The 15,020-nt window shown below is 39.7% G+C and overlaps 1 protein-coding gene across 6 annotated transcripts in view; it reads right to left on the reverse strand.

Annotated features, from left to right (window-relative positions):
- Ppn (proteoglycan-like sulfated glycoprotein papilin) overlaps window positions 1-15,020 on the reverse strand; it is a 504,188-nt gene that overhangs the window by 57,305 nt on the left and 431,863 nt on the right. For all 6 annotated transcript variants that reach the window (XM_070095679.1, XM_070095654.1, XM_070095670.1 and 3 more), the window contains one exon: window positions 12,148-12,260. In XM_070095679.1, coding sequence (XP_069951780.1) covers window positions 12,148-12,260 — 113 coding nt within the window. The remainder of the gene's footprint in view (window positions 1-12,147; window positions 12,261-15,020) is intronic.

Consider the following 15,020-nt stretch of genomic DNA (forward strand, 5'->3'; position numbering starts at 1 on the left):
CTAGCTCAGAAGACTGATGGCAAGTACAACACAGTTGCATTTGCTAGTAGAGTCCTTACGAAGGCTGAAGGTAATTATACAGTAACGGAGCAAGAAGCTTTAGCAATAGTATGGTCTTTAAAGCACTTCCGAGACATTATTTACCAGTACCCTGTTCATGTCTTGACAGACCATGCACCTCTGATACCTTTATTCCAGAACAAACAACTTACTGGAAGGTTAGCCAGATGGACCTTGACTATCCAAGAGTTCAATCCCACTACTGAACATTTACCTGGCAAGTCAAATGTAGTCGCAGATGCTTTATCGCGAAAAGTTAGAATAGTAACCGAAGACCCTCCATTTACTGCCGAGGATGTAAAGAATGCCCAAAGAACAGATCCCATGTGGTCTGGTGTGATTCAATTCCTGCTCCAGGAAGATCTTTTTCTGACTGTGAAGCCACCAGCACCCATTAGTGACTTTGTAATGAGTCAAGAATTACTGTATCGAACAGCCGAGTTGGGTACTCCAAGCAGAAGAGTGTACCAGTTAGTAATTCCAATGTCACTAGTGAATGTAGCTCTACAGCTAGTTCACGATGCACCAGGTGTTGCACACCCTGGTATGGATCATTCTGTGAAACAAGCCAGAATGAAATACTTTTGGCCATGTATGGCAACTGACATTTCTGAGTATGTTAAGAAATGAAGTGTCTGTATGCAGCATAAAGGAAATATCAATGGTCCTAATCCAATCCAGGTGTATCCAACCACTAGCGAACCGTGGGAAAGAGTTGCGCTAGATTTGTTAACCAATTTTAAATGTTCCCTCCAAGGCAATAAACATCTGTGTGTTATGGTAGACCATTTCACCAGATATTGTGAGTTAGTTCCTATTGCAGATAAGACTGCCGAGACAGTGGCTAAAGCATTTAAAGAGCGCATTATCTGTAGGCATACCACCCCTAAGTCCTTAGTAACAGATAATGGAGGCGAATTCTGTAATGAGATTCTTGAAAATTTGTGTACCTTGTACAAGATCTCTAAATCTACCATTATTCCTCATCATCCTGCCAGCAATGGGTTAGCGGAACAAACCTATAAGAAAGTACTTGATGTCTTGAGAGCCACTATCAACCCCAATAGTGAAACTTGGGATGAAGTTATACCAGATGTTCAATGTGCCATAAATTCTGCTTACAATGCTTCCATAGGTGACACTCCACATTATGCACTGTACAGCATTATGAGTTGTTATATTCCACTCTGAAACCCAATTATAATCCTGATGATTTCATAGCAACTCGTACCAGCATAGCTCAAAGTGTTTTTAGAAGAATCCGTGAAACACTTCATAAATCAACAGCAGAATTTACTAGAGTAACTAGTAGCCGTGCTAAGCCGTCAAAAGTTAAAGTAGGTTCGAGAGTAATGCTGACTAATTTCAACAAAACATCCGCAGTGCCTAAGCTCGATCAAAAGTTTGTTGGCCCTTATCGAGTAGTTGAACATATCAATGGCAATAAGTATAAGGTTAGAGAAATTAGTACTGGTCGGTACAAAGAATCCCATTTAGATCATATGAAATTAGTATGCGATGTTGATGATATTGCTGCCCAGACTAATGTGACAGTCACTGGCAATCCTCTTGACCCTGTACCCTCTACCTCTAATACTAAGCCAGATAATCAACCTGAATGTCGTTATTCTTTGCGTACACGACAAGTAATGAGAAACCCACAAGTATCTTTTGTAGATACTTGTTCAGATTGTCCTCAGTCAAGGCATGTGTTAGCCATTGCAGAGGAATTCGATCCACCCAAAGATGATAACCATTCTGCATGTAATTCTTACCCTCGCAGAGTTGGGTTTAAATGTACATAGCCTGTATAATTAGATGTCCAAGACGAATGAAGTTCTCAACTGTGTGTTTAGTTATCAGCTGATCAGTTTTCAATTTTTTTTTTTCATGTTCACGTTCCCTCCGAATTCTGAGAATTTAACAGTAATGACCTGTGTGCACCAGATTTGCCTTTGCTGTAAATTACTTTCACCTTGTATATATATTTATTCTTCCTCAGAATCCATAGAGTGCATGAATACAGATCGATCGATCAATTCCATCCTATATTATATGTACCATGATTTGTTCTTATAATTCGTAATGCATTATGTTAAAACTCATTATGTTAAAACCCATTATGTTAACATCCATTATGATACCATCCATTAGTTCTAAGTTACATACGTCTTTGTTATTGTATAGAATCAGCCCAGAACCACCTGCCTGTTCAGCCTATAGCATAGTAGTGTATGTCGAGACGACATACGTAACATGACCGAGCTGTCAGCATAGTTGCTGATCCCCTTACATGTGTTGTATAGCTTATCTAAGTATCATAGTACCATCCATATGTTTTATATACATATGATCCCTTACTAGGCCTAGTGACTGTTTGTATGACGTCACGGGATGCGGCATGAGTGAGTGGGACACACTACCTCACTATCAGTCCACTCATAGGTCTACCAAGCAATGCACGGCAGGTTGGGCTCCCTTACCAGAGTCTGACAATATATAGTGTTACCATCCACAAGTGTGTTTATCTTCAACCATCATATCTCCTTTCGAACCCCCACGACATTATTGAGTATACAGTGGGCCCCTGGTTATCGGCTGGTTCAGTTATCGGCCAACTTGGTTATCGGCCGGTTTTTCGGTGCCTGGTTATTGGCCATTTGGGAGGCATCCATTCGCCGGCTGGGGCCGCTTGCGAGTCAGTTTGGCTTTGTCTCTGGGGGAGTGAGGAAGCTTCTGCACATTCATATAAACATTTTGCTATAATCCATTGTTTTTTGTGGTTATTGATCGAGTACAACTGCAAAATAAGCAACCATGGGCCCAAAGAAACACGTTACATAGTACAGTGGACCCCCGGTATTCGATGGCATCGGTATTCGATAAATCCAGTATTCGATGCATTTAATTGCAAAAAATTTTCCTCGGTATTTGATTGAAAACCCAGTATTCAATACGATTCGTACGAGACCTGTCCACATGTGGCCTGAACTGCCCCTTGTGTGCCAGTGTTTACAAGCCAGCCAGTGTGCGCGCATCTAAGGATACATTCGGTACATTCCATATTATCCATATTATCACTGTGGTGCTTGTTTCTGCAAAATAAGTCACCATGGGTCCCAAGAAAGCTTCTAGTGCCAACCCTGTGGTAAAAAGGGTGAGAATTAGTATGGAAATTAAGAAAGATTTTGAAGGGTTTGGGGCTAACCCTGAGAAGCCTATACCAGGTGTGGAATACATTGTGCCTACTTCCAAAAATAAGGAAATGTGTGCACAGTGGGTTGAAGTGCAAACCTTTATGGATGAAAATCACCCTAACACAGCTGCTACAATGACAATGTTGTAGCCCATTTTAGACAAATCGTAAAGGAATGGGAGGTACAGAGCTCTATGGACAGATTTGTTGTGTGACAGAGGTCCAGTGACTCTCAAGCTGGTCCTAGTGGCATTAAAAGAAGAAGGGAAGTAACCCTGGAAAAGGACTTGCTACCTCAAGTCCTAATGGAAGGGGATTCCCCTTCTAAACACTAACACCTCTCCCCTCCTTCCATCCCATCAATCATCACCAGATCTTCATTAAAGGTAAGTGTCAATTATTTTATTGTTATTGTAATTATTCTATTGCATTAAACTTAATATTTCATTTAGTACAATTTTTTTTTTCATACTTTTGGTTGTCTTGCACAGATTAATTTGATTTTCATTATTTCTTATGAGGAAAATTGATTCGTTTTTCGATATTATCGGTATTCGATGAGCTCTCAGGAGCAGATTAATATCAAATACCGGGGGTCCACTGTACGTATATGAAAACATACAATGTTTATATGCGATGTATATTTAATAATAATCACTGGTACATTAAATGTCTTATTTTATGTTAATATAGACATTTTCATTAATCCATCTATTATATCTTCTTCAAAATTATGAAACATGTTACATAGCATATAAACATGCAATGTTTATTATATGTGATGAATATTTAATAATCACTCTGCCACATTAGTCTTATTTTATGTTAATATAGACATTTTCATTAATTCATCTATGATATTTTCTTCAAAATTATGTAAGAAACACGTTACATAGCATATAAGCATGCAATGTTTATTATATGCGGTGTATATTTAATAATCACTCTTTGGCACATTAAATGTCTTATTTTACATTAATATAGACATTTTCATTAATCCATCTATGATATTTTCTTCAAAATTATATAAGAAACACATTACATATCATGTAGCATATAAACATGCAATGTCTATATGTTATCGTGTGGAGAGTGGGATGGAGAGAAACATTATGGTTTCTCTGCTGCAGCGTTAGAGAAAACTGTGAATCTGGTGACTGGTGCAGTAACTGCCCTTCATATGCATTTGTTTACAATTCTTGGCATGAATTATTCATTACTTCTCCCTTTGTTTATGATGGCATCTAAAGGTAGTTGTTAGAAACGATTAAACTCAGTGAACATGGTAATAATATGGCTGTGTACTGTAATATAGCTGTGTAGTGTAGCCTCCTACATATGTGTACTGTACCTACATCTACTGCTACCTACACTGACTTCCTACAAATAAATACTACTCACCTCTTGCCCTACATATTTTAAGGTTAGTTAATGAATGTACTGTAGCAGTAAATGACAGATTAAAGAGGTGTGTGCAATGTGAACAATGGTGCAAGCTTTTGAAGAGAAACGCCACCCTGACCAAGCTGAAACAAGCCATATCTGTAACATGTTCAATGACAAAACCCTGTCCCACTTCAGGGAAATCTTAGAGACGCCAGAAACAGACCTCTATGGACAGATTTGTTGTGAGGCAGGGGTCCAATGACTCTCAAGCTGGTCCTAGTAGCATTAAAAGACAAAGAAGGGAAGTAACCCCAGAGAAGGCTTTGCTACCTAAAGACTTTATGGAGGGGGATTTCCCTTCCAAACACTAACTCCTCTTTCCTCTTCCCTGTCTTCCAGAAGCCAGCATTAGCCTTCAATAAAGGTATGTAAAACTTACATAATTGTTAAAAAAAATTATTTTTTTGTGAATATTTTTGTCTGGAATGGATTAATTGTATTTCCATTAATTCTTCTGGGAAATATTAATTCTGTTTTCGGCCATTTCGGTTATTGGCTGACCTGGAATGGATTACGGCTGATAACCGAGGGTCCACCGTATATACTTCTGAAACAGTGGCTTGTAAGACGTATATATACGGCCGAAACAGTCAAAGGGTTAATATAATATGACATAATAAACAACATAAATAATACAAAGACCTGATATATACTCTAGAATGAATAAAATATGTCATTATGTGACAAGTGGAGGCGGCCATAAACGCTTCCGCATTGTTGTGGTATTCACTGTCATCTAGTGACGGCATTTTTAAGCTGTCTATTATTATAATTATTATAGTACATTATTATTATATTATTATTATATGTATTATTATACAGTGGACCCTCGACCAGCGATGGCATCGATTAACGATAAATTTGACTAGCGATACATTTTATCGCAAAAATTTTGCCTCGATTAGCGCTAAAAAACTCGATCAACACTATTCGTTCCGTCTGAGACGCGTCCACTTCTGGCCAGTGTTTACAAGCCAGCCAGCCACCGCGGTCGCTTCCAAGCATACAATCGGAACATTTCATATTATCACAGCCTTTTTAGTGATTGCACCTGCAAAATAAGTCACCATGGGCCCCAAGAAAGCTTCTAGTGCCAACCCTACAGCAAAAAGGGTGAGAATTACTATGAATATGAAGAAAGAGATCATTGCTAAGTATGAAAGTGGAGTGCATATCTCCGAGCTGGCCAGGCTGTACACAAAACCCCAGTCAACCATCGCTACTATTGTGGCCAAGAAAACGGCAATCAAGGAAGCTGTTCTTGCCAAAGGTGCAACTATGTTTTCGAAACTGAGATCGCAAGTGATAGAAGATGTTGAGAGACTGTTATTAGTATGGATAAACGAAAAACAGACAGCAGGAGATAGCATCTCTCAAGCGATCATATGTGTAAAGGCTAGGAAGTTGCATGACGATTTAATTAGAAAAATGCCAGCAACTAGTGGTGATGTGAGTGAATTTAAGGCCAGCAAAGGTTGGTTTGAGAGATTTAAGAATCGTAGTGGCATACATAGTGTGATAAGGCATGGTGAGGCTGCCAGTTTGGACCAAAAAGCAACTGAAAAATATGTGCAGGAATTCAAGGAGTACATAGACAGTGAAGGACTGAAACCTGAACAAGTGTTTAATGGTGACACTGACAATGTTGTGAAACACTTCAGGAATGTCATAAAGGAACGGGAGGTACAGGCCTCTATGGGCAGATATGTTGTGCGACAGAGGTCCAGTGACTCTCAAGCTGGTCCTAGTGGCATTAAAAGAAGGGAAGTAACCCCGAAAAAGGACTTGCCACCTCTAAGTCCTAATGGAAGGGGATTCCCCTTCTAAACACTAAGACCATCAACACACTCCCCTCTTCCCATCCCATCAATCATCACCAGATCTTCAATAAAGGTAAGTGTCATGTAACTGTGCATGTCTTCTTCAGTTTGTGTGTATTAAAATTAATATTTAATGTGTTAAAAATTTTTTTTTTCAATACTTTTGGGTGTCTTGCACAGATTAATTTGATTTCCATTATTTCTTATGGGGAAAATTAACTTGACTAACGATTATTTTGACTAACGATGAGCTCTCAGGAACGGATTAATAGCGTTAGTCGAGGGTCCACTGTACTTATTACATGTATTATTATACGGTGGTAACTAGGGATACGAGCTTAATTCATTCCAGAAGGATGCTCGAGTACCTGTTCATTTGTTCTCATAAGGAATAATGTAAATTAGATTAATCCATTTCAGACCCCCAGAAATGTACTTACAAAAGCACTTACACAAATATGCTTACATAACTGTTCGAGTTTTGAGCTGTTCATATCCCGAGGTACCACTGTATTATTATTATTATTATATTATATATTATATTATTATTATTATTTTTTTATTAACACACTGGCTGATTCCCACCAAGGCAGGGTGGCCCAAAAAAGAAAAACTTTCATCATCATTCACTCCATCGCTGTCTTGCCAGAGGGGTGCTTTACACTACAGTTTATAAAACTGCAACATTAACACCCCTTCTTCAGAGTGCAGACATTGTATTATTATTATTATTATTATTATGGGGAAGCACTTGTGGGGGGAAGGGATGGAAGGTATTCAGGATCAATTTAGGGAAATGGAACACAGATCCAATTCCCTAGATCAAGAGCCCATCACCACGTATGTAGTAATAATAATAATTATTAAAACAACAACAATAATAATAATAATAATAATAATAATAATAATAATAAAACAATATAATAATAATAATAATAATAATAATAATAATAATAATAATAATAATAATACAGCGGACCACCGAGTTTTGGCAGCCTCAACTTTCGTGAAATTTGACCTTCAGCGAGTTTTTTTGGAAAAATTTGGCCTCGAGTTTCGTGAAAAAACTCGTGTTTTGGCGACCGTCCAGTATCCGTCCACCCATCACCGTGCACACAAAGCCAGTCTCCCACGCCATTCATGCTCAGTGTGCCATTGTTTACCAACACGTGACCATCACCCCGCGGGTTCATACATTTCATAATAATCCATTGTTTTTTGTGCTTGAAACTGCTAAATAAGTCATCATGGACCCAAGGAAAGCTAGTGCAAGCCCTTTGGTAAATAAAGTGAGTGACGGGGATGTGGAAGAGTTGGTGGAGGACCACAGGGAAGAGCTAACCACTGACGAACTGCAAGAGCTTCAACTGGAACAGCATCAGACCACAGCCGAGGAACTTGCTTCAGAGGAGGAGGAAGAGGGAGTGGATGAGGTGCCTTCTTCAGTGATTAAGGACATGTGTGGAATGTGGAATGAGTTGCAAAGTTTTATTGAAAAGTATCACCCTGACCAAGCTGAAACAAGCCGTATCTGCAACATGTACAATGACAGTGTTGTGTCTCACTTCAGGGAAATCTTAAAGAAACGCCAGAAAAAGACCTCTCTGGATAGATATTTTGTGTGCCAGGGGTCCAGTGACTCTCAAGTTGTTCCCAGTGGCATTAAAAGAAGAAGGGAAGTAACCCCAGATAAAGACTTGCTACCTAAAGTCCTAATGGAAGGAGATTCTCCTTCCAAACAATAGTGTACACCTTCCTCCTATCACCTCCTCCCATCTTCCATCCACCCAGAAGTCTTCAGTAAAGGTAAGTGTAATGTTATTATTTATTTTAAATGCATGTACTTGATTTCTGATTGTTTTCATTATGTAAATCTTAATTTAATTTGAAAAAAAATATTTTATTTTAATATTTTTGGGTGTCTGGAACGGATTAATTTTAGTTTCATTATTTCTTATGGGGAAAATGGTTTCGAGTTTCGTGAATTTCGATCTTCGGCAGGCTCTCTGCAACGGATTAATCACGAAACTCGGGGGTCCACTGTAATAATATTAATAATAATAATAACAGTAAGGAGAAACTTCAAAAGGCTGCCAGTAGTTGGCACCACCATCAGCAAAACATTGGTAACCACTACTTTTCACCTGTCTAGACTTAAGTTGTCTATAATTACATGTATTAGGTTAAGTCTGCCCGAAATGCCTCGGCATGATAGTGGCTTTCTTTGCTCCAATCATATTACGATATGTTAACACACATTGTTAGCTTTGCAAAGAAATAAATATTTTATTTATTTATTTATTTAAGGAACCTCCCTTGAGGGGGAAGTACGCATCCTGAAATTTCGTTCGTATCCAGAAGCAAAAAATCAACCGAACAACGGTTCGTATCCTGAAAATTTTGCATGGTGGGGCATTTGTAAGCCAAGGTTCCACTGTACTATCACGTATACACACTAATTAAAAGAAACGGGTAGTAAACACTAGATAACTTAAAAAATATTAACCTGTGACTGAAGGCTCTTAACCCTTTGACTGTTTCAGGGCCCTCTCTGAAACTGTCATTCTATGTCGCCAAATATTCGAAAAAAAAAAAATTTATTTTTTCTTATGAAAATGTTAGGAATATTTTTACTAGTGTTTTAAGCCTAAAAAAAAAATTTTGCCATCAGTACTTACCGAGATATAGAGCCGCAAAGTTTGCAGAAATTGACGTGCGTACGGCAACAGCGGCGACTGCCGCCCACCCGGTATTCTTTTATTTACTCTAATTCAAAGGTTTCTTGCATTTTTCAATATTTTTCTTTTCCAGGTAACTTATGTGGCCTGTGAGACCAATGTAAGGTGCATTGTTCAAATATACACTCATTATTTACAACACAATAACAGAACAAACTTTATCACTATTAGTTTGTGTATACACTTTGTTTACACAAACAAACAATACAAAACAATGTTTATTACTATTGTTCCATAATATATATACATATGTACAGTCACTAACCACGTTCCTAGAACTGCTGCAGCTTGTGGAACTCTTTGAAACATGGGTATATGCAGAGGGGCACTTCACACTCCTCACACATAAAACGAGTGTCTCTGCGTGTTTGTGGGCGTTTTGTGGTATGCATACATACATAACACCTCTTCTGAGCATTTTTCTTGGCAGTAGTAGGAGGCAGTTGTATGGGGTAGTGATCACCAGGCCTCAAACGAGATGACGTCTGTGGGCGCTGGTCTATTGCAGGAGTTGCTCCTTTGTACTTTGCAATTATTTGTCTGATTACTGACAGGCAAAATTCACCATATTTTGGTGTTTTGTTGGTCTTCAACTTGTATATGTTATAAGCATTTAGCATAGAGATATCAACAAGATGGAAAAAAAGTTTGATATACCACTTATAACTCTTGCGTACACAGTCTGCAAACCCAATCTGCATGTCACATTTGTCCACTAAGCGCATATTGAGGTTGTAGTCCATGACAGCTGCAGGCTTTAGAATGGGTTCATTGGTCTCTCTGTTGTCCCTGCCACTGGGTACCATTTCGTTTGTGTGAACTGATGTCAACAATGTGACATCACGTTTGTCATGCCACTGAAATGCCATGATGTCATTGGCAGCAAAGGCTTGCACCTCACCTCTGCGAGTGCCAGCGTCGAACCTTGGCATATGTTTGCGATTACCACGCACTGTGCCACACACGTCTGTCAAGTTCACTCGCAAGAAATCACTGAGTAAGGGGCTTGTGTACCAGTTATCAGTAAATAACATATGCCCCTTACCAAGATATGGTTCCATCATTGTTCGAACCACATCACCAGAGATACCCAATAACTTCATGGTATCTCTCAAAGTATTACTGCCAGTGTACACAATAATATCTAAAACAAGACCACTTCTGCAATCACACAGTACAAATAGCTTTATACCAAAGCGTTTCCTCTTGCTTGGTATATATTGCTTGAATGAGAGTCTTCCTTTGAATAAAATCAAGGACTCATCAATAACAAGCTTCCTGAAGGGATAAAAATACATGCAGCACTTTTGTTTCAGGTACATAAACACATTTCTTATCTTATATAACCTGTCGCTTCTGTCAGGCCTGGTTTTGTCTGAAAAGTGTAACATACGCAACAGTATCAGGAAACGATTGACACCTATAATGTCACTAAAACCTGGAGTTGAAATCAGGCGATCTGTTGTCCAGTATGTGGTGACAGTGTGCTTATACACATGTGGCATAAGCATTATTGTGGCAAAAAACAGGTACATCTCTGCCACAGTTGTCTCCTTCCACTTGTGTAGCCGTGATTTTGGTGAGAGAATTGTATTTGCCATGGTGTATTCACAGTATGTGTTGGTTTCCCTGACAATGATGTCCATCAGGGGTTCATCGAAGAATAACTCAAAGCAGTCCAGTTCACTGGCATTGTTCCCAAGTGGACAAGATGGCTTTATTCCACTTTGTGTTTCATCAAAGTCATGGGGACTGGGAACAAACTCGTCACCGTCCTGCCAATCCCAGATGTTGTCTGCTGGTGGGGTCTGGATATTGTACCGTGGTTGTGGCTGTGGTTGTGGCTGTGCAGGTTGTGGTGGTGCAGGTTGTGGCAGTGTGGGGTAGGGTGAGGCTGGTTGTTCTGCTGAGTCAGCCGCGTGGCTAGTAGCGTGGCCCGGTGATGGTGCCACATGGGCCGTGCCACCCTCACTATCACCACCACTGCCTCCTCCCTCACTGTCACCATTCATACCCATCGTTACAATATCGTCATCTTCACTATCAGGTCGTGGTGTTGGGCCACGGGATGTGCTCCCAGAGTTTCTCCTTCCCCTTGGAACAACATATGAAACACTACCAGACCGCATGCTACGTCGTACATACTGGCGCTTCACTGGGGAATATTCACTCTCACTGTCACTAGAACTGCTTTCAATGACTTTGAAATCACTATCACTATCACTGCTATCATCAGGGTGTTGTACACGACCAAATAGTTTCCTCTTTCGTCCTGGTACAGGCGAACGTGAACGTGAACAAGCCGGCACAGCACCAGAGGTCGAAGGTTGTGGGTCATCTGGGTTTTCGTCACTATTTACGTTATCCTGGGCACTTTTTTCGGTAACACTCACTTGAAAACCCTTGAATTCACTGTCACTGACACTTTCATCGCTGTTAGAGCTATCACTTGGGAACAAAAGACCTCCAATCCGCCGAGGAGTGAGGAACTTCTTACCGAGAGGCATGGTGAAAATGGACTGACAACATGGCGTTCCCACAATGCACCGCTAGGTCCCAGATTTTTTTCACAGGGTGCACACCGACCACTGAGACCCATTCTCTCCCGTGTAGGCCTATCAGGCCTTTGGCGCTCGATTTGAAGCCACTAGAATTTGTGCGTATAAATACGTCAGAAACATTGGCTCGTAAGACGTATTTATACGTCGGAAACAGTCAAAGGGTTAAAACACTCAAGTTTGGCAAGTCAAAAGAATAGTGAAAAAAAAAGGTAAAAATAGCAAGAAATGAATGAGTTTAAAAGAATGGTAACAGAAACTGCAAAGAGTAATATAGTATAGGAAAGTGGCCCCTTATGTATTACAGTATTACAACAAAGGTAACCTACTTGTAGTAGTTGGCAAGTAAGTAATGCATCTGAACACTGATCTGAAACAGGATGTGTGAGACCTGACGGCTCCAATGAAGTTGCCCACGAGTCAGTTGTTGTTGAAGAAACAACTGTAAAGTAAATGTAACAAAAATACATATAGTATTTAATTAATACAGTGTTCAAAAATCAGAACTATTGTATATGTCTAATAACATTTTTATTTATTATTTATTATCACACCGGCCGATTCCCACCAAGGCAGGGTGGCCCGAAAAAGAAAAACTTTCACCATCATTCACTCCATCACTGTCTTGCCAGAAGGGTGCTTTACACTACAGTTTTTAAACTGCAACATTAACACCCCTCCTTCAGAGTGCAGGCACTGTACTTCCCATCTCCAGGACTCAAGTCCGGCCTGCCGGTTTCCCTGAATCCCTTCATAAATGTTACTTTGCTCACACTCCAACAGCACGTCAAGTATTAAAAACCATTTGTCTCCATTCACTCCTATCAAACACGCTCACGCATGCCTGCTGGAAGTCCAAGCCCCTCGCACACAAAACCTCCTTTACCCCCTCCCTCCAACCCTTCCTAGGCCGACCCCTACCCCGCCTTCCTTCCATTATATAAATTATAAAATATTAATACTACATACGGCATTAACCAAAAAAAAGCCATGCTAAGTGAACAAAATCATGCAAATAAAATTATTCAGTGTCATGCCCAAGTACCAGCCAGAAGGGATAACATTTTCCCTTGGCAACAATCAGGCTTTGCTTGACAGTTAGGTTAACCTCAATGATGCAAGCACAATTATAGCTAACATTAAACTCAGGAAGAATTACAATAATCTTTCCTGATTTACGTGGATTAAAGATAAATGATTCTAACTCGTGGCCTAAGAGTTTTTGATAGTGTTCCACGCTGAACAAGGCACTTTACCAGCTTATATAACCACCTTCCCCATAATGTTCAAAAACATGAGGACTTTGGAATATAATAATTTCAGTTTTTTTAGAAGCTAAGTTTCTAAAGCCAAATGAATTACACTTTACATTAATTAAAGACAAAGTAAAGGTGAACATTTATGTTAACTACCCACTAATGTACGACTGATTATTAATGAGTGCAGTTTACAGACATTTTTCATCCAACAATTAAATAGTACAATCGTGTATTGCAGAAACTCCCAAACTTGTAACTTCTTCTTCTTCTTGTCAGTTCTCTGAACCATTTATCTACATTCGCTTAAAGAATATTTAGCATTTTAACTGAAGTCTCTCTAATGAGTAGCATCAATTATTCATGGTTATTGAGTGGAATGAAAATCTGAAGGAAAAATATATTTTAATTTGTATTAATATGCAAATTATCCTAGGTAGTTGGTTGGCAGACAGCAACCACCCAGGGAGGTACTACTGTCCTGCCAAGTGAATGTAAAATGGGTGTCTTTTTCTGTATCATAAACATGCAAGATTTCAGGTATGTCTTGCTACTTATACTTACATTTAGGTTGTACTACACATGCATGTACAAGCATATATATATATATACACACGAGGAAAGGTTGAGGGAAATCGGACTGACGACACTGGAGGACAGAAGGGTCAGGGGAGACATGATAACGACATACAAGATACTGCAAGGAATAAATAAGGTGGACAGAGATAGGATGTTCCAGAGAGGGGACACAGGAACAAGGGGTCACAAGTGGAAGCTGAAGACTCAGACGAGTCACAGGGACGTTAGGCAGTATTTCTTCAGTCATAGAGTCGTCAGGAAGTGGAATAGCCTAGCAAGTGAAGTAGTGGAGGCAGGAACCATACATAGTTTTAAGAAGAGGTATGATAAAGCTCAGGAAGCAGAGAGAGAGAGAGAGGACCTAGTAGCAATCAGTGAAGAGGCGGGGCCAGGAGCTGAGTCTCGACCCCTGCAACCACAATTAGGTGAGTACACCCCTTTGGGTTTTCTTCTATTTTTTTACTAGTTCTTGTTCTTGTTTATTTCCACTTATCTCCATGGGAAAATGGAACAGAATTCTTCCTCTGTAAGCCATTCATGTCATAAGAGGTGACTAAAATGCCTGGAGCAAGGGGCTAGTAACCCCTTCTCCTGTATGTATTACCAAATTTAAAAGGAGAAACTTTCGTTTTTCCTTTTGGGCCACCCCACCTTGGTGGGATACGGCTGGTACGTTGAAAGAAGAATCAAAACCAAGCGCTAAACCCATTAGGGTCATACAGTATGCAAATTATAATATTCAACACATTAATTTCAATGAATATTTTACACTAGGTAGTAGGTTGGTAGACAGCAACCACCCAGGGAAGTACTACCGTCCTGCCAGATGACTGTGAAACAGAAACCTGTAACTGTTTTGCATGATGGTAGGATTGCTGTTTTCTTTTTCTGTCTCATAAACACGCTAGATAACAGGGATATCTTGCTACTCCTACTTACACTTTGGTCACACTTCACAGACACGCACATGCATATATATATACATACATCTAGGTTTTTCTCCTTTTTCTAAATAGCTCTTGTTCTTCTTTATTTCTTCTGTTGTCCATGGGGAAGTGGAAAAGAATCTTTCCTCCGTAGGCCGTGCGTGTCGTATGAGGCGACTAAAATGCCGGGAGCAATGGGCTAGTAACCCCTTCTCCTGTAGACATTTACTAAAAAAGAGAAGAAGAAAAACTTTATAAAACTGGGATGCTTAAATGTGCGTGGATGTAGTGCGGATGACAAAAAACCGATGATTGCTGATGTTATGAATGAAAAGAAGTTGGATGTCCTGGCCCTAAGCGAAACAAAGCTGAAGGGGGTAGGGGAGTTTCAGTGGGGGGAAATAAATGGGATTAAATCTGGAGTATCTGAGAGAGTTAGAG

Source organism: Cherax quadricarinatus, chromosome 4, assembly GCF_038502225.1.
Source record: "Cherax quadricarinatus isolate ZL_2023a chromosome 4, ASM3850222v1, whole genome shotgun sequence".
In the NCBI taxonomy this organism is placed as follows: domain Eukaryota; kingdom Metazoa; phylum Arthropoda; class Malacostraca; order Decapoda; family Parastacidae; genus Cherax; species Cherax quadricarinatus.